We start from the raw sequence: 19,747 nt of genomic DNA on the forward strand, positions 1-19,747 counted from the left end.
AGAGGAGGGGTAACAGGATATATAACGTGGAGCTAGGAGGGCCAGGGTTTGGCTTTCAGCCCCACTGACAGGGACCACTAACAAAAAAGTTTGCTTCCCGGAGCCTGATTCCTCATCCGTAAAATGGGAATCCTAGCACCTGCCCCTCCGTGTTAAGATTAAGTATGTGGACAATGCTGGTCCTCTATTAGGTGGCCTGTAAACATTTGCTAAACTGATGAAATGTAACGAATGTAAAGAACTATCAGGGAAACACCCACCTAATCTTCCGGAAGGGCAGCCCGAGGTTTTGATAAAGGATGCAGAACCACTTTGAGAGTCAAATTACTTGGGCAAAAGTCGGCCCCTCCTTCAGTTAAAAAGCTGGGGGCAGGGCTTAAGGAGGAAGTGACAGTCCTTCCCTGAGTCTCCCTTCAGCCTTGATCCTCAACCTGAGGAGGCTATAGCCATGGAAGTCTTGATACATGAGCCTCCCTCCATGAGAAGCCAAGAAGACCTGGTGAAAGTTTCCTCTTAAGTTCTGTGGAGAGAGACTCAGGTCTAGAAATATCCTTGCTGCCACGTGACCTGAAGAGGAGGAAACCTGTGCCAGCCCCAATCCCAGGTAAACCCAGGGAGCGCCAGTCTGGGTTCTCAGGCTTTCCAGGAGGACACGGTTGGGTCTTCAGTCCTGCTTTTGCTCAGGAGGCAAATCTAACCAAGGGAGAGGTTTACAGGGTTTATTAGAGAGTTCTTATCATGTCAGTCTCGGGAAGCAAAATGACAGCTAAGAATCTGGGGTGATTTCCAGTAAAAGGAGAGAAAAGATATATGAGGGGTTTCCAGGAAAAGGAGAGAAAGATATATGGGGTTTCTCTTTCATTTCTCCTTTGCTACAGGTTTGAGATAGTGCAGTTAAGCATATATAACTGGCTGGATCACTTTTTAACCTTATGCAGTCCCCTCTCATTGAGTGTGTGACAGCGTGTGTGATGACGTGACCGCAGGTGGGTGGCCAGGAGCCCATGGAGATGCTGACTCCCTCGCCGAGAGCAGGGATGGGGCTGAGGGCAGGGATCCCTGGGTTTGCCCGAGCACCTGGTGGGAACGTGGTCTAGCTCTGGCCTGACCCTCATTTGCTTCCCTGAAGACAAGGCCCCAGTGAAATGGGCAGTCCCTCTCCCTCCCCTCTAGAAAGCTCCCTCTGAGTCCCCAACCCCCTCTATGCCTGGGTGCTTTTGTTTCACTAATGTGCCCAAGGCTCTCTCAGTTTAGTTTCTCTGGTGGGGAAAATGAAGACATGTTAACCTCATTTCACCCTTAGGATTAAAAAACAGGTCATCCTCAGAAATGACAAACAGGGGACAGGCATGGAGATACTAGGAAGTCTGAAGTTCAGGGAGGAAGGAAAAAGGGCAGACAGGCTCCGAAGGGCCCAGGGGGCATAGGGTGCTGACGGGGAGGCTCCAGGCAGCCGGACATAATTGAGCTGACCATCTGGCTTGGGAAGCCCCCTCTGGGATGAGTGTCTAGGGGCGTGAGTGGCACCGGGCCTCACCTGTCTGTCCCGAGCAGTGGAAGTCAGCTGTTCCGCTGAGCCTGTGTAGATGCCCCCCCCCGCCCCGCCCCCCCCACCTGGCAGGCCCAGAGCACAGGGGACTGAGCCAAATTCTGCCCAGTTTGCTCCGGGCGCTCGTGGCAGCGTCTGCTGGAACCACGAAGCACGCATGTTTCTGCAGGACCCGCCGTGGGAAGGGAAGTGAAATCTAATCTCAGCAAGTGAATCCACTACTAAAAATCCCCAAAGCGTGTCTGATAACAACAGAGGAGCTTCCCAGCAGGTTCGGCCTTTCCGGCTCCTCCAGTGCTCCCCAACGCCAGGCTGCGGGCACCCCGGGGGACTTTGGCCATTTAGGAGGTTGGGGGAGAAAGGAACCATGAGAGAGGGAAAAGAGGCCAACGCAAGAAGCTAAGCTCGGTAACCTTGCTTTTGCAAAGTAGGTCTGTGGGCCGTTCATTCCAGATAAGGATGTGAACAGAGGGTGGGAGGCGGAGGCTTGTGTCCCCGGAGTCCCTGAGTAAGCATAAACCTCACAGGTGTTATTCTGCAGCGGATTCCCCAATCCTGGGTCTGATCCAGGCGGTGGGGGAGCCGGGCTTCCTTTCCATATACGTGCATAACATTTATGGTGTAAGTTTCCATGAACCCAGAAGTTGGGTTTCTACTTTCAACAGGAATGGCAGAGAGCACTAGGGATCCAACCCATGATAAACTAACCCAATGCTACTTTAAAATAAGACTTAGCTACAAAGCTAACAGTAGCTCTCCCTTCATTTACAATGAGGATCAGTAGGGGGGAAAAACCCTCCACTTGTTAAATGCATTTAAAGTGTTGGAACCAATACTTTGCTGTGTCCACTATTTTGTTTCAGCCCAGTGCTTTCCAGGCCCTGGTCACGGCACACCCCCAGCCCGCACCCCCGCAACCCTGCACCCCACAGTGGGGTTGCCTCATCCGGGCCATTCCAGAGGAATGAGCCCTGCAGTGCTTTCTGCTTCTCTCTCATTTTTGGCCCCCAACAATTGGGGGGTGGGGGGGGCAAGTACTCTGTTCCTTTCCCTGCCTGTAATACGACAAAAATCTCTTTCACAAAATGGAAAGACCTTGTGCTCCATCTTGACCTCATTGGTTTTCCCCTTTTCTGATGTTGCTCCTGCATCAGCATTCAGCAAACTTGTTTCTTAAAGAAGTCAGACCCTTCCTCCGTCAGTGCCGCGCACACACACAATTTTCCAGTCTTCCTGCTACATTAGAAAGTTTTGGGGTTTTTTAACTTACATGCAGGTGTCTTTGGAAGCATAGTATGTCTTGAAGAGAGGGCTCACCCTCCCACCCAGGACATAGATCCTGCGGAACCTGAGTGTATTTCCTGCCTGGAGCCGTCCTGAGCTGCCCAATTCAAAAGGAAGCTTCATATTTAAAACCTTCTCACTTCTGTGCTGACACAGTTCAGCTCTGGGCTCTTGTCTGGGCGCAGCTCCTTCCACACCCCGTCTGCTGCCCCAGTTCTGATCGCCTATCCTGCTCTCGCCTCACCCTTTCTGGCTCCTTCTCTTGCTTGTCTCAGGTTGCTCACTCCCCCTCACCCCTTGGTCCACTTTAGTCGCTGACAGTGTGCCTCAGTTCTCAGTATTTCTAAGCTACATCTTTTGTTCATAGAGTTGCCAGATTTGCATAAAAATGCAAGACACCCAGTTTAGTTTGCATCTCAGATAAACAACAGATATATTTTTTTTAAACTATACGCATGTTCCATACAATATTGGGGACATACTTATACCCAAAAATGTTTGTTTATCTGAAATTCAAATTTAATAGGATGCCCTGTCTTTTCTCTGGCAGCTCTATAATTATTTTTCATTCATTCATCAAAAAAATATTTGTGGAGAACTTACCAGGTGTCAGGCATTGCGCTAGGTGCTGGGAAAGCCGGCCAGGTCCCAGTCTTCATACCTTACAGAATATATACTTTATACACACATACACTATCTACATACACATATATATATGAACCTATAGGAAGAGGGTGGTTTTTGTACTAAACCTAATATTTGTATGTCACTAGTTAGTTTTAACTGCTGCATTTGATGAGCTTGCTTTTATAAACATTAATATTTACATAACAAAAAAGTAACCTATTAAAATAATGTAATTGTAATAAATAATGGATGCCAATATTTCTTGAGCATTTATCATCTGCCCTGCACTATTTTAAGTGATTTACACACACTAATTCTTTTTACCCACATACAAAGTTGATGAAGCAGGGTTTTTTTTTTATCCCCATTTTGCAGATGGGAAAATGGAGGCCCAAATAAATTAAGAAATGCACCCAGTCACACAGCTAGTAAACAGATGACCCAGGATGTGAACTAGATTATCTAACTCAAGAAACCAACAGGTAAACCACTACTCTGTACAGACCAACACTTGTTTTAAGGATTTTCACAGTTTGTAATTCATCCTCCTCCATGACTTAGATAATATGAGTCACATTTTATAAACAGGAAAACTACACCACAGAGAGGCTAGTGATTTGCCTCAGTCCCTTTGCCAGTAAGTAAAAAAGCAGTTCTTCAACCCAGCTTCTCATTCCAAATGCTGCCCTCCCCCCATGCCATCTGAAACCCCCTTGGAGCTTAACTAAAACAGTGGTGCCCAAAGTGAATTTCATAAAGATTCTTTAATGAGAGACTTAATCAAGCACTTGTTCAGACACTTAAGTAAGTTCTACTCTAAATGCTTTACAAATATAACTAATTTGGGGGGCTGGGTGGCTCAGTCGTTAAGCATCTGCTTTCAGCTCAGGTCATGACCCCAGGGTCCCGGCATCGAGCCCCGCTTTGGGCTCCTTGCTCAGCGGGGAGCCTGCTTCTCCCTCTCCCTCTCCCACTTCCCCTGCTTGTATTTCCTCTCTCACTGGGTCTCTCTCTGTCAAATAAATAAAATCTTAAAAAAAAAAAAAAAAACTAATGTAATCTTCATAACAGTATGAGATGGGTACGGTTATCATCTTCATTTTAAACATGACAAACTGAGGCATAGAGGCAAGTCACATAACCACTAATGGCAGAACCAGGATTTGAGCCCAGTCTGTCTCGGAATAGGAAAAGAATTCCACAAGTCATTGTCAAGTGCCTTTTTGTGCCGGGCATTATTGTAGGCACTGGGCCCGTGGCAGAGACAAAACAGCACACACACATGCCTGCCCTCCTGGGGCTTATCTTGTGTTGAGGAGAAGAGAATAAACCTGGACAAACTTGGGAAAGGATCCTAATGGGGAGTGACTAACACCGCACGGGGGGGGGGGGGCCTGGGAGACCACGCGGCAGGGGAGGGGAGGAATGACGGGCCAAGGGTGCAGGCAGAGGTGGAAAAGCGGGAAGGAGCATGTGCTTTCCGGAGATGGTGAAGTGACTCCAGACAGCAGAGGCTTCACTGTGATGCATCACATGACGTGAAATTGGGAGATGATGAGGGAAGAAAGACTGTCAGATTGTCCAAGCCTGGAGGAGGATGGGAGTACGAGGAAACAGAAAGGAGGTGGGAGCAAAGCGGTCATGACCCCTACCTCACGCCATAGCCCCCAGGTTTTGCTTACGCTCAGTTCCCTGAGGCAGGTGTGTGGGCCTTAGATGTGTACAAGCCAAGGCAGAGGATAAAGGAAGAAGGAAGAGAGGATGGGAAGGGTCAGGGACTGACACAGACATTTCCCTTTGCCGAGTCGGCCTCCCTCTTTGCCCACCCAGCCTCCCCAAGAAGCCCTTTACCTGTCTCCTGTGGTCTAGGGCTCCTTTTGAGATGTGCTGATGGATCCAGAGAGAAAACGCAGAGCTTTCAGTGGCCCAGTCAAAGGCCCCCATGGTTGGCCTCACGGCCATTTCACTTCCTGTCCCTCCACACCCCTCAGCCCCCCATCCTCACAAGGCGCCTGTGTGTGCTCTGCCTGCTCTCTCACCACTCTTCAAACTCGTCCTGAACTCAACCGGAGCCGTCTGCCCTCTGCCCACCCCGTCCCACCCACCCACATAAACCCCTTCTGTCTGTCAAGGAGACCTGGCTTGCCGTCTCCCGGAAGCTGTCTGTTCCTCCCCACACCGGCTCTCTGCACCTCTGATCCCCCTCCTCGCCCACTCTCTCTGTGTGGAGCTGTCTGTGTACCTTCTCTCGTCCTGGTCTTTCACAAAGAACCCTGGATTTTCCGTTTCTGAGCACTTCCTGTCTCCCTGCACAAAACAGAGTAGGTGCTCGATAAATGTTCGTGGAGCTCCAGGCCCGTGCCTCCTGACCCCCAGAGAGTAGCACGCCCACGGGTGAGAGGACACGTGTGGACGTTGTTGTTGCAGGCCCGCCATGTGCACCACCAGTCCCTGCGACCTGGAGGAGATCCCCCTGGATGACGACGACACAGACAGCATAGAATTCAAAATCCTGGCCTTCTATGCCAAACACCATGTCTTCCAGAACAGCCCCCCAGTCTTCTCGCCGAAGCTGCTGAGAACAAGGAGTTGGTCCCAGAAAGGACTCGGGGGTTGGCCAGCAAGTGAGTCATGGACACAGGTGTCGTGGCCTTGCAGAAAGTCCCCATCCAGCGAGAAGCCCCTAAACCTGGCCAAGAAAAAGTCTTCCTGGAGAACACTCTTTGGAGTAATAGAGAAGGAGGAAGATGCCCAGAGCTCACCTGTATTCGTTTTGGAGGGTGCCAGAGCACATCAGGCTGGTCCTCAGAGTCAGCAATGGTCTAGGTCCCTCACTAATGTGGAGCGGCACGCCGAGCGGGAAGGTAGGCTTTGGGCGGCTGCTTCTCTCCCAGGACAAAATCCTTCCCTTCTTTGTATGCATGGTATTTCATCTCCTCCCAGCTGGTAATGTGGCCTGAGGCAGGGCACTCCACTGTGACTCAGTTTCCCAACTTACTAATGTTCAATAATAATTGCCCTGCTTTTCTCGAGACTGAGTAGAAAGTAAGAGGCTGTCAGTGAAGGGTGGCAAGACTGGTTTTTCTGGCTGCACTGTCTAGAAATAAGCTTGGTGCCCTAAGTCCCGATCCTCTGTGCCAGAGACCAGTATGGAGGGAAGAGCCCTACGTGCAGGTTCAGGCTGCCGTTCTTCTTGAGGTAAGTCAACTCACCTCTCTGGGCTTCTGTTTCCAGCTACCTATTGGGGTATCCCACCCTCCCTACCTCTTAGGGTGGTGGATGGAAAGATCAGGTGGCTACATACAAAAGTACTTTTCAAAGTATAAAGCACTCTAAAAAAAAAAAAAAAAAACCCAAAAACTGAGAAACATTTTAGTTTGGGTTTTTTTTTTTTTAAGATTTTATTTATTTATTTGTTTGTTTGTTTGTTTGAGAGAGAGAGCACTCACGAGCACTGGGGAGGGGTAGGTTTTGAAAGAAAAGCCCCTCTCCCACCGGGTTTGATTGCTGGGCTAACTTGTCAGTAATTAGTCAACAGGTGGCAGTAATGTGTCAATTTTAAAATGGTGTGACTCTCCCGGCTTACTTGGAGAATCAGCCCACAGTTGGCAGTTTTTGATCACTCACTATGACCAAGGAAACTTTTATTTCCCAAACTTTTATAAGTCCCATAGACTCATAAAATTTTAGAACAGGAGTTAGGGATGAGATTATCTGGGGAACCCCCCTCTCCCCAGCCCCCAGTGGTACAGCAAGCTCCTGCTGGAGATGGTAGCTGAGCTTGGGGCATCAACAGTTTGGAGGTACCTAAATAGGCTTTTCTGCTTGGCTATCCTTTGGACTTCACCAAGAGGCAGAGGGAGCATTTACAAACTTTAATCTTCTGGTTTCCTGAGATAAATGACATTCTGTATTTCAAAGGTACCGAAGTGTCATTTGACCTTTTTTATTTACTAAAATTTCAAGATCTTTATATAGATATAGATATTCTTTAAAATAGTAGAAATGATTACTTCCTAAGGAGACTTTGCCGTAGACATTTAGGTTCAGTGTATCCTCCCTTCCTATCTTTCTCTTGCCCACTTTCTTGTTTGGGGCATTATGTGGGTGGTTAGTTGGTTTTACATTGGATGTGACTCAAGAGAGCCTCACGTTCTATCTCTATTTTGCCACGTATAAATCAGAGTTTAGCAGTTGGTGTCACCTGGGTTCTTTTAACTGAAGGTCACAATTTAGACCTCGCTGCTGCGTCCAAGATTCAGACACCAGGCCTCAGTGAGAACTATAAGCTATGTCCCAAGATCGAAGCCTAGAAGTGAGAGGTTTTTAGGAGGTAGAAAAATGGGCGTCAGTACCAACCCAGGTTCTTTGACTTGTGAACCCTTGTTTGTCCACAGCTAGGATCTGCTCCATGTGGAATGTTATAGTTACGATTAGGTTCGGATACATAGAGTGGAAAACTCAAATAACTATGGCTTCAATAATGTAGAGATTCTTTTTCTCTCCTATAAGAGAATACCAAAGTTTGGCATCCCAGGGCTCATATGGCAGCTCCAGCTTTCATTAGAGATTCTTATTCTGCCATCCCTTGGCTAGTGGCTTCCAACCTCAAAATCACCTTGCATTCCAAGGTGGCTGCAGGGACTGCACCATCATCTGCACATTTCAAGCAGGAGGAAGAGGAAGCAAGGGGTGGGGGGCACAAAAGGGTGTCTTCTTTCTAGATAATTCCCTTCCCTTTTAGAGAGCTTTCTTGAACCCACACTCAACTTTTCTTACATCTCATTGGCCACTCCTTACTGTAAGGGAGGCTAGAAAATGTAGTCTGTTCAGTTCAACCCATTGCTGCCTGTGACACCTCGGGTGGGGCTCTTGCTAAGGAGGACGAAAATGAATACAGGGAAGGAAATAGCAGTCTCAACCATAGAAAAATGCCGTACCCCTTCTATTTAAAACAGATGCCTCAGGCCCTGTGTCAGGCTCTGAGCTCAGCGGGGAATCTGCTTGAAGATTCTCTCTCCCTCTCCCTCTGCCCCTCCCCCCACTCACACTCTCTCTCTCTCTCCCTCTAAAATAAATAAATCAATCAATCTTTTTTTTTCCCAAACACACAAATGCCTCAAGCCAAAGGCTGGCTGGCACCCTCTCAACTGTGCTGTGCTCTCTTTCTCTCCTTAGCGCCATAGTGACACCCCCCCACCACCAAATAGACCCCAAAGGATGGGCAGCCTTTCTGTCCTCTCCCTACCCCATCCAAATCTCCCTTGCCTATCAGATGAGATCAACTCTAACAAGAAGGGAATCTTTTCTCAGTGTTTAAAATTAAGGTTTTTAAAAAATGGGAGTCTCAACTACAGCTGGTTCATCGGAGTCGAAATGTGTTTCCTTATCCTGTTTCCTGCACATACATCACCTGCCTCCCTCACTCCGTATCCACCAACTCATAGAAATGGATATGCTGTAAGCAAGCGAGCCAGGGTGGCTATTTCTGTGCCTGCCAGTGGTCTCCTGATTACCCTGCCACAGGATGGGGGCTGGAGGATGAGGAGGGACCGCCTCTGGGGCCTTCATCTGCCTCCTCTGAGTGCAAGACGGGCACAGTGTGACTTCCGGTGGGAGAGCCACACGCTGACCACCGTAGACAGGCTGCACAAGGTTACAGAGGAAGAAGCTTTCCTTGCCCATCTTCTGAGGACACAAGGGAAGGCTCCCACTGGCTTTGGGATTCAGCCTTTTTCCCATTTCTTTGCCAGGGGCCATGCGTGCCCAGCATTCCATAGGAGGCTGGTTGGGCTGCAATAAGGTGGAAAGTATATATTTGCTTTGATTGTTAAAACGGGAAGGAAAAGCATCGGTCCTTTTCTCCTTGACTTCTCTCCTAATTCTTCTCTCAATTCTCTCCTTATCTTTTTGAACCCGATGTGCCAAGCATGAAAAAGTGTGGCTTTTTAAGAAAACCATTATGCCCTTCTTTAAAGGAAAGCATTTTGTGGATCGCACTTTATGTATCCTGGTTTCCCTATCGGCATTAAGTAGATGTTTCCCATTAGACATGGAGGAGAGACAAGACACGTAACTATATGAGCAAGAGCAAGGGGAGTTCGGTGTTTACTTGATAATGGGCTTTGAGTAATGAATATGGCCTGAGAGCAGGGATATTTCTCTTTCCTCGGTGACCAACCCCCAGAGGCTTGTCAAACTATTGAATGCCCTCCTATGCACATAGGGGCCAGCTCTTCAAGATATAAAGGATGTCCAAAAAAAAAAAAAAAAAGAATAAAAATAAAAGCATAATGAGCATTCCCTCAAGCAAAGAACTAAGCACTTTCTTTTGTGTTTCTTCCCTTGCAGAGGGGAAAGGGGACCCTAATTTTGCAAGACTTCAAAAGGCAACTCCCAGTACTTTCTGAAGGATGGCCTCCCCCCCACCTCCCTCCTGCATGCACACACCGCAGTTTCCCTCTAGGCTGGCCTTTTCATTTCGGGCGACTGTGCATACCAATGAGCTAGACAAAGTTCTCCTGGGAAGGGCCGCTCATCCCCATTTGGTCTCGTTTCAGCTGTGGACCCCAAAGTTGTTTCCATTGCCCAGCGCGTTGCTGAAATCGTTTATTCCTGGCCCCCGCCCGAAGAGTTCCGGGCCGAGGGAAGAGGCTCCAAGTCCAAGGGGAATTTTGTCCACCAGTTACCCCACCTCCAAGGCCCGTGCTCCCAGCCTGGAGCTACCAGTACTAAGAAAGGTAAAAACTTCCCTTCCGCCCGCGTGGGTCGCGTTGAGCGTTTGCCAGGCAGAGGTGCACGAGCGTCAGTGTGTTTAGCCAGCACCGGGCTCTGCAGTTGAGGCAGCTCTGCTGCCCTGGACCAAAAGCGTGACTGCAACGTGCTGGAGGCGCCGCCGACCTTTAGCTTTGGAGACCAGCCCAGGCCCAGGGGAGTGCGCCAGCCACACTCTGAAGCGACGGGCCAAGCTCACTGCGAAGTGCAAAAAGGAGTCTCCTCCTGGGGGGGGGGGGGGGCAGATGGGAGAAGTAGAAATCGGGCACGCCACCTTGTCCACAGAGGGCAATGCAGTACTCGATTCAGTCATGTGGGCGACGGTCAAGGGCGATGGCCGGTTTGCTCATGGAACTGCACGGGGTATAGATGGCGCGCCCGCCCGGGGATTTCTAACACTGCCGGGGGCGCCTGGGAAAAAGCAGGGCGCTGTCAGACACCAGGTCTGGTGCAGCCCACGAAGCAGACCCGAGAAGTAGTGAGCAGAAGGCGGTCAGTTGTCAGCAAAACCGGAGCAGGAGCGAGGACCGGAGTTCCCATCGGATGGGCGGGAATTGAGGGGAGCAGAACCAAACGCCACAGGAAGAGACATTTGGTCCTTCTTTCCCTCCCTGACCACTGTCCCTGCTTCCCTTCCCCAAACTGCAGCAGAGGGGCTGGGGCAGAGGCGGCCCCCTGGGTTGGCAGTGTGCCCACGTGCCAGGAGCTGGTGTCTGCGACTCCCAAGCCTGGAAGCAGAGTAGTGAGTCCGCCTGCACCGTGCTGCGTTGTGGGGCTTAGAGTGAGCGGCCAGAGGAGAGGGGGTCCCTCTGAGTGCTCAGAGAAGAAAGGTGTCTCCACTTTATTGTGATCTCCTGGGTGACATAAAGCCATACCCCACTGCAGGCTCAAGCTAAGGCTCTTGGCCCCCATGCACATGAGAAATTCAGGCCGTTGTCAGAGCACCTTTCCCGGGAAGACGCAGAAGCATCAGAGAAAAACTCCAGACGGGCGATGGGACCCGCGTTCTTGCTTCTCCCGCGGGACTTGAGTCTCAGACTTCCCACTTACCTTGCCTTTCGCTGGACCCTCTTGGGATGTGACGGGCTGGACTGATGTCCTGGCCTCCCTTTCCCTCTTATCTAGAACAAACAGGAAGACTCCACGACTTCAGGGATTGAGCCATAAGTCGAAAGTGCCGCTGGATCAGGAACTAGCTTTTCTCTGTTTGGAGTCTGTTCTGTGGCAACAGCCATTTTCCTCATGGTCGGTGGTTAGCTTGTTTTGAGATAAGAAAAATCATACTCCACCTCCCCTCCACCCCCTGTTTCAACATATATACCCCACAGCAACTGTAGCCGTCTCTCTATCCACCTGCCATTTTTAGCGTTCAGGGTGGGAGAACTTAATCATTTTATTTATTTATACCCCACCTGGTTATAAAGACAGCAAAGTATGCATTGTTAGTAAGATCAAATAAATCCCACTTGAAAGATAATGGAAAATGAAAACACTACCGGGGAAAAAAGGTGGATTTAGGAATAAGTTTAATTCCCAAAATGTAGGCCAGGAAGACTGTACCCCCTCTTTGATGGGGGCCACAAACTTGGCTCTACACTTTCTAGCAGCACAGAGCGGGGAATATGAACCAAATGGAATTTATGGTGTCCACGTGGAAAAAAAAAAAAAAAATCTGCTCAGGGGAATCTTACAGACCAGAGAGAAAGTTCTCCTGAATATCTTCAGAGATAAGATCACGAGCAGTGGAACTAACAGCTTCAACAACATTCTTACAATAAATATATGATGCATTTCGTGGTGAGAAGGGAAAAAGGAAGAAGAAAGGAAAGGAGGGGCCTGTAGAAGAGGGTGGCTGGAGTGGTTTGTGCCTCATCAGGCAAGGCGAGGCAAGAGTTAAGTTGCTAAGAATTACAAAGCACATGTCTCCCTCAATCCCTAAGCTGGCTACACGTATTGTCCCTGGGGAAAAAAAAAAATTAAGATTATATCTTTTCTTAAAAAAAAATAACTGGAATTTCCCCCCGACAGATGGAGAAGACCAAATTATAGCCAAAATCGTTGAGCTGCTGAAATATTCAGGGGATCAGTTGGAAAGAGAGGTATGGAGCTTCTTGAACTGATGTGATTTCTTTCTGTGCCCACGCACTGGGGCAGACAAAGGAATCGTACTCCGGATTGTATTCCTTTGCAAGTTCTGGTTTCCACTTAGTCCTAAATTTTATTTCCCTTGGAGTGAAAATTCTTCATGCTGGCAGCATCTCAAAAATGAATCACTTTGGAAAACATAAGTAAACCTTCTGGAGCCTCCCTGGAATTTTTGGAAATGAAAAATGTAACTTTGTTATTGCAAGAAAAGACACCAATAAATTAAAATTTGCTGAATAGAATTATGAATCTAGTTCCCCATGTAACTGATCCTTGGGGAAGTTTAGACTCTTGCATTTACCCTGCAGTCTGGATATCAATGTCCCATGCCAGCTCCAAGGCTGGAGTCCTTCCCGAAATCTCCCCTGAGAGTGGCCAGACTATTCTCTGCTCAAGGTCTTTCTTAGCAGTTTGGCCAGGAGGGGCGGGTTAAGTGTTACTTCGAGCACTTTGGCCTTCCTGCCATTTAGAAGTCGAGACCCCATCATTCCGGTCAGGAAGGTGTGAGAACGCCTTCAGATACAGAGCTGGTGAGCAGGACCCCACTGTAGCCAAAGAGAAGTTCTGTGTGGTTACCCACAGACTGTCGAGTAGTCTCTAGGGCGCGTCAGTCAGGCCCTGGCCTGTGGACCCTTTTCCTTGTCCTACCAGGATCAGTGGGAGGAAGTCAGGCCCCATGGGTCTTGTGCAAGAGGGGAAAAGCACTAACTGGCCAGCCAGCCTTCCCCAGTCCCGGCATGCTCAGCAGCAACTCTCTCAATGCCAGAGAGAATGTTTGTCAGGGATGTGCCCAGCGGATGGTGACTGGGATGGTGCAGAATGAGAAACGGAGAAAACCAGGGATATCAGATAAAGAAAAGAGAACAGGTTATGGGAACTTCGAGTCCACAAGTAGACAACGAACAGGGGTGCAGAGAAGGAACACAGAATGTGCCCTCCTATGTTTCTCCAGAACTAACATCAGTGGGTAGGGATGATGGGGCGATTGATTTTCTCCATTTTAGGAATGAACTTTCTAGCACTCAGGACTGCCTTGTGAAGGAATGATCTTCCTGTCACCAGAAGAATTTCAAGGAGATCCCAGTGACCGCCAGCAGCGCAGTACTTGAACTGGGAGAGACCTATTCGAATCCTCCAGGGTTCTTTACAGCTTGAAGATTCTGTGGCTGTCATGGCAGGCCTCCTTCCCAGCCTCCCTAAGCAGTGACTTGCATTGAGTCATGGAGGCAAGGGACAGGAGGTGGTATGAAGCCGACCTCCGTGGTTAGAGAGAGAGATGCTTTCCTTTTCACCCCATAAATTACCACTTTAAGAAATCTCGCTTTTCTTGGTGATTTGGGGTGATAATTTTACATTCTTTATGTAGAGAACGTGGTTGTTTCCCCAGTAGCAGACTTTGGTAGGAACACACGGAGGGTCTGACTTTGCTGTGTGGGTGCAGGTTCCCACTGGGCCAGGACAGTGACGATGGCCAGGGCTGCTCCCTCCATGGCTGCAGGGTGCCTGCAAAACCACTCATCCCTGAGAGCACATGTCAGGCTCATCCAGCACCTTCCTGAGAGGCCAGACGGCCAGGGGCAACCCAAAGGAGCAACGCTGGGACGGGCCAGGGTCCTCTGCAGAAGGTGTTTCTTTCTGGTGTTTATTCCTCTACTGCTTTAGCAAGCCTAGGCTTCCAGCTACCCACTGGGGTTTTTGCATCTAGCTTCTTCAACTGGGTCACTGATCAAAAGGAGTCCATTCTTGCTGTCGAGGACACTAGCCCTTCTTGCTTCAGATTTGTAATTCAGACGGGCCCCCTGTGTCTCACGGAAGTTGGGGGGTGGGCTGGGCTCACGGAAAGAACATTGCTCCACCAAAGTCTTTACATAGCATCGGACGCACCCCCAGAATGTCCCTTTTAGGGACAATATTTGTTGAGAAGCTGCTTAGCTTAGCTTTTCTCAAAGACAGAACTAGAGGATTTCCAAGGAAACATGTAGTCCTCGCTCACTAAGTAATTACTGTATGACTGGAATCGAGGGTTTCCCACTGGGTGTTTTGGTGGCCCACTGCTGAGCTAGAATCTGCTTCACGGGGCCAGTTGCTCAACTGAACGCATATCGTCTTGTACGCAGTTGAAGAATGACAAGGCCTTAATGAACAGCTTCCAGGACCAGCTATCCTACCCTGTTTTCAAGACCATCACGGACCACTTCTTACGGGGTGTGGACACCAGGGGAGAATCAGAGGTCAGAGCTCAGGGCTTTAAGGCTGCCCTTGCAATAGATGTCACGGCCAAGCTCACTGCCATTGACAACCACCCCATGAACAGGGTGCTGGGTTTTGGAACCAAGTACCTGAAAGACAACTTCTCGCCCTGGGTCCAGCAGCAGGGTGGATGGGTAAGTGCATCCTATTTCAATATGAATCTTCCCAGAATTCAGAGGAGGTGGAATGGAAAGTTATGGGGGGGTTGTTTTTTTTCAGTGAAGGGAACACATCTTTGAAGCAGCTCCCAAGGATTTAGAACAGTTGAGTGGCAAGAGATAGATCCCAGGGATGGGAACATATTTTTAGTGATTATCTTCATCATCAATAAATATTTACTGGACTCCCAAAGGGTACAGGGGGTATGTATGTTGGAGGAGAGGCACTGGTCAGATAGAACAGGAAATGAAGAGATGGTGAGATATAAAATGTTTAGATAGATGTAATTTCTGTTTTCGTAATTGTGCAGGCAGCGGAAGTCTGACAGTGAGACAAGGAGAGGCAGACAGTTCCTTATTCCCTCAGATGCTGACAGGCAGAGAGAGAGAGAGAGAGCGCTCATCATATTTGGTCATTGCTGCTTGGACCCAGCCATTTTGACAGGGACATTTTGATACAAACCAAAAAGCAAACTGTTAGATCTGTGTCTGTTTTTTTAAAAAAAATGAAGTTTATTTATTTATTTTTTAGTAATCTCTGCACCCAATGTGGGGCTCAAACTCACAACCTCAAGATCAAGAGTCACAAGCTCTTCCCACTGAGCCAGCCAGGCGCCCAAATTTGTGTCTATAATTCCTTGCTATCAAGCAAAACAGACACCTTCACCCCCATGCCTTCTCCCCCATCCTTTATCCTCATTCCTTGAGATTTCCTCCAAGCTGCCATAACCTCAGAAGGTTAACCTCTTCAAAACGCTTTAACGCATCACTTTAAATCTCAGTAGGCTCAGGGTATTTTTGTCTGTTCAAACCGTTCCTTGGAAGGACAGGCCTTTGTCCCACATTACCCTTAGTCCTCTTTCCACCAAAATGGTCCAAGGGTAGCAGGTTTGAGTCTGCTCTACACATGGCCCAGCATGGCCTTGCAGCCTCCAAACAGGCTTGGTCTCTGGGCTACCAGAAGGAAAGTACAGCTGATCTTGCCAAGGGGCTGAAGTGCCCACCGTGGTCTTCAGTGGCTGCCTGTTGAGCTTACCTAGTCTTCTGTTCCTTCCTGTTTTCCACATTTGCACCAGATATGGTAGCCTGAAGTGGCTGATCTGAACAACTAAGGCTCTCAAGTATTCTAAACTCAAGCTGCCTTAACTCATGCTAAAAGAAGGATAGATTCTTTGACATTATTTTGGCTTTAACTGTTCTTTCTTCCGGACCCCCTCAAGTCCCTCCCCTGCCCCAGAGCCTTTCCTGACCACTCTAGCTTAAAGGCTTCACCAGCCTCTGACCTCTTATAACACTTCATGTCTGCACTATAATTATATACAGGAAAGAACCTTCCTTGTTGGTTGTGTAGGTATATTTTTCCAAGGAGATTGTTAAGTATCAACTGGGCTTACAGGCCAGTTCCCAAAAGTCTGTTTAGTTAGTTAATGCAGCTGAAATGCCAAAAGTGTTCTAGAAAAAGGCTACACCAAAAGCACAAACAACAAAAAAAAATAAATTGGACTATATCAAAATTTAAAATCTTTCTGCTGCAAAGACACTACCAAGAAGTGAAAAGACAACCCACAGAATGGGGGAAAAATATGTTCAAATCACATATCTGATAAGGAACTTGTATTCAGAATATGTAATAAACTCTTACAACTCAACAATAAAAAGACAAAAAACACAATTTTTTAAAATGGGCAGTGGATTTGAATAAACGTTTCTCCAATGGCCAGTAAGCACATGAAGAGATGCTTGCTTTACATCGTCATTTCAACATTAGGGGAGTGCAAATCAAAACCACAATGAGGGGTGCCTGGGTGGCTCAGTTGATTAAGCATCTGACTCTTGATCTCAGCTCAGGTCTTGATCTCAGGGTCATGAGTTCAAGCCCCATGTTGGGCTCCATGCTGGGCTTGGAGCCTACTTAAAATGTAACAACAACAAAACACAATGAGATATCACTTCACACCGACTAGCCATGCTTCCCCTTTGGAAGCAATTTGGCAATTCCCCAAAATATCAAACATAGAGTTACCAATTCTACTCTTAGTTATCTACCCAAGAAAATTGATAACAAAGTTTCCTGTAAAAACTTGTACATGAATGATCCTAGCAGCTTTCATTATTATTTTTTTTTTTTAAGATTTTTATTTATTTGACAGAGAGAGACACAGCGAGAGAGGGAACACAAGCAGGGGGAGTGGGAGAGGGAGAAGCAGGCCCCCCGCGGAGCAGGGAGCCCGATGCAGGGCTCGATCCCAGGACCCCGGGATCACGACCCGAGCCGAAGGCAGACGCCCAACAGCTGAGCCACCCAGGCGCCCCAGCTTTCATTATTATACTCACCAAAACAACCCAAATGTTCATCAGTGATGAATGATGAATGGAAACACCAAAGGTGATATACCCATACGATGGAATAGTTTTTAGCCATGAAAAGGAACAGAACAGATGGATGAACCTTTTTTTTCCATTTTTAAAAATTTAAATTCAATTAATTAACATATAGTGTATTATTAGTTTCAGAGGTAGAGTTCAGTGATTCATCAGTCTTATATAATACCTAGTGCTCATTATATCATGTGCCCTCTTAATGTCCCAGATGGATGAACCTTGAAAACATTATGCTAAGTGAAAGAAGTTAGACAAAAGGGCCCTATATTGTATGATTCTATTTTTATGAAATGTCCAGAATAGGCAAATTCATTGAGACAATTGAGAGGTGAGGGAATGGGGAGTGATTGCTAATGGATAAGGAGTTTCTTTTGGTGTGATGAAAATGTTCTAAAATCAAGCAAGGGTGATGGTTGCACAACTCTATGAATATACCAAAAGCCACTGAATTATATAATGTAAAAGGATGAATTCTGTGATATATTTCAATAAATCTGTTATGAAAAATGGTGGTTTTAATTCTAGTAAGCAAATAAAAAGGAAAGAAGAATATATTTTTATTTACTTATTTTTTAATTTGGCTGCCAGTGCTAGAGAGAAAAACAGTTCTAATTAGAGAAAATAGATGGATTTTGGGTAGAAATAATAAAGGGCATTTTCAAAGCTTTAGAATTTGACAGCATTTTTTTTATCATTTGTAATTTATTAGTTTACTTTTCTGAGCCATCATAAATCCTAATTTTAAATCTTGGCCACGTTTAGGTTTAATTTGGAACATGTAGCTGGAAATTAGGAGCGGGAGGAAAAAGAATGAGAAAGGACGAATTTCCCCAAAGCTGATAGAGGACTTGCAAAAATAAAGAAGGAGGATATTGATAAAAGAATATTTATGAGTTGATAGGAGCTATTGAAGTGTGGAGGAGATGTGGACTGAGACTTGTGCTCAGTGTCCATGAACAGGAAAGAAAGATGATGCTGTGGTGGCAAGAGTCTAGGGACTTCCATTGACCCTTGGTATTTTGGCTCTCCAGGGTGTCCTTATAGTAGTGAAGGAGGAAAATGATTCCCATGCACAAGGTTTCCAGGGTTCCTGACTATCTCAGTATTCCGCATTTCATGCAAATGTATCTAATCTTCCCAACTAAACTGCAAATCTGAGGGCAGGCTTAAATATTTTATGCCTGTTCCTTCTATATACATCATAGATGTTCAGCCAGTACTCCTAACATAATGAATTAGTCAATCAAATGAATAGCGACTGTATCTAACAAGCATGCTAAACAAACTACCATGAGATTTAAATTCACTTGTTGGCCATTTTTCCTCATTGTAAAGCACTGTTCAAATAGTTACTCTGTGGTCTTGCAACCTCACCCATTTTACAGCACTTTGTAAGGAGAGGTTTGCAACCTCCACAGTCCTCAACCTTTCAGCATCTACTCTTTTGAATGTTAAATACAGCATCAAAGACTTTTCCCATCTAGCTTGCTAGCCCTGGATATATAACACAAGTCTGCAGCATATGTTTTGCTTTCAGAATACCAAGGACACTGGTCATCTTTCCAAACCCTCCCCCAAACCCTATCATAGTCTCCGAACCCTGGGTCATGCCTGGAACATGAGAGCAGAGTTCACAGGTATATGTTTTCAGTTCAACCGTGAATCAAACTTGGAATGTTATGAGTCTATTTCTCTTGTTTCCCCTCTAGGAAAAAGTACTTGGAATAGCACATGAAGAGGTAGACTGAAGCATCAGAAGAGTTGTCGTCTGGAATACTCATTATCCAACTGGGATCCTGTCTACGTTGGTCTCACCATAGAGTGTGGGAGGAAATACAAATGTGCAAGGCAGAGGGAGCATTGAAGCTTCCCAAATCATCGTTCCTGTGAATCCAGAGGCATCAGGAGAGGCCTCGTCTGTCTCCAGCTCATAGAATGTGTAGTAGCATGGCCTATGACATCCATGTTTTTCAGGTCCTCCCTTGAGTGTGGGAGGAAGTCTAGGAAGACGAGTGGTAATTTTCCTTTCAAATGTTCAGAACAGAAACTGTCATCTTGCCTCTGTTGGCCAATTTAGGGAAATTTTGTTACACGTATTTGCTGATTCCATGAGGGCAAAATTGATAAATCGTGCATGTGCTTACTCTTTGGTTTCTAGTACTGTTTATTTTTAAACTACACTTGGGATGGCCTAATAATGGCATTGTTTCAATGCCTACCTTTAGGAAAATGTTGCTATTCATGTTGGTAAACATAGGTCAAAGAGACCCGAGTTCACTGCTACATCCACTAGTCTGGGGAGATGGAGCCATATCTGCCTTTTGACTCACTTCCCTAGAAAAATTCTTTGGCAGTTTGAAAAAGTTGCATTTGGCAGAAAATAATTACTCCTACCACCCTTAACCGTCTCAGTGACCCCACCTCTATTTCTCAAGACTCTGAAACTTTCTTTGTTATTTTTTTGTGGTAGTGTAATGATTAGCCACTGGTAAAATAAATATGTGGAAAAACCACTGTCAAAAGAATATCTTGTGGTTAAAATAAGTAAAAAGTAATAGTACTAAGATCTCTGTGAGGA

At 46.9% G+C, this 19,747-nt stretch overlaps 1 protein-coding gene across 1 annotated transcript; it reads left to right on the forward strand.

The window, feature by feature from the left end:
• The first annotated feature begins 382 nt into the window (after positions 1-382).
• Positions 383-19,312, forward strand: BCL2L14 (BCL2 like 14). Its single transcript, XM_006733075.3, has 6 exons — positions 383-604; positions 5,888-6,324; positions 10,021-10,200; positions 12,263-12,333; positions 14,497-14,763; positions 18,879-19,312. The coding sequence occupies exons 2-6, from the start codon at positions 5,895-5,897 to the stop codon at positions 18,915-18,917; spliced, it is 987 nt and encodes a 328-aa protein (XP_006733138.2). The 5' UTR covers positions 383-604; positions 5,888-5,894; the 3' UTR covers positions 18,918-19,312.
• The last annotated feature ends 435 nt before the right edge of the window (positions 19,313-19,747 follow it).

This window comes from Leptonychotes weddellii, chromosome 5 (assembly GCF_054177405.1).
Source record: "Leptonychotes weddellii isolate Sample4059 chromosome 5, ASM5417740v2, whole genome shotgun sequence".
Taxonomy (NCBI): Eukaryota; Metazoa; Chordata; class Mammalia; order Carnivora; family Phocidae; genus Leptonychotes; species Leptonychotes weddellii.

Excerpts from the sequence above, each read along its gene's own strand:
- BCL2L14 (XM_006733075.3), top strand. The coding sequence starts at position 5,895 with ATGTGCACCACCAGTCCCTGCGACCTGGAGGAGATCCCCCTGGATGAC. Across the intron at positions 6,325-10,020 it reads GCGGCACGCCGAGCGGGAAG|CTGTGGACCCCAAAGTTGTT; the intron begins GTAGGCTTTGGG and ends GTCTCGTTTCAG. Across the intron at positions 14,764-18,878 it reads TCCAGCAGCAGGGTGGATGG|GAAAAAGTACTTGGAATAGC; the intron begins GTAAGTGCATCC and ends TTTCCCCTCTAG.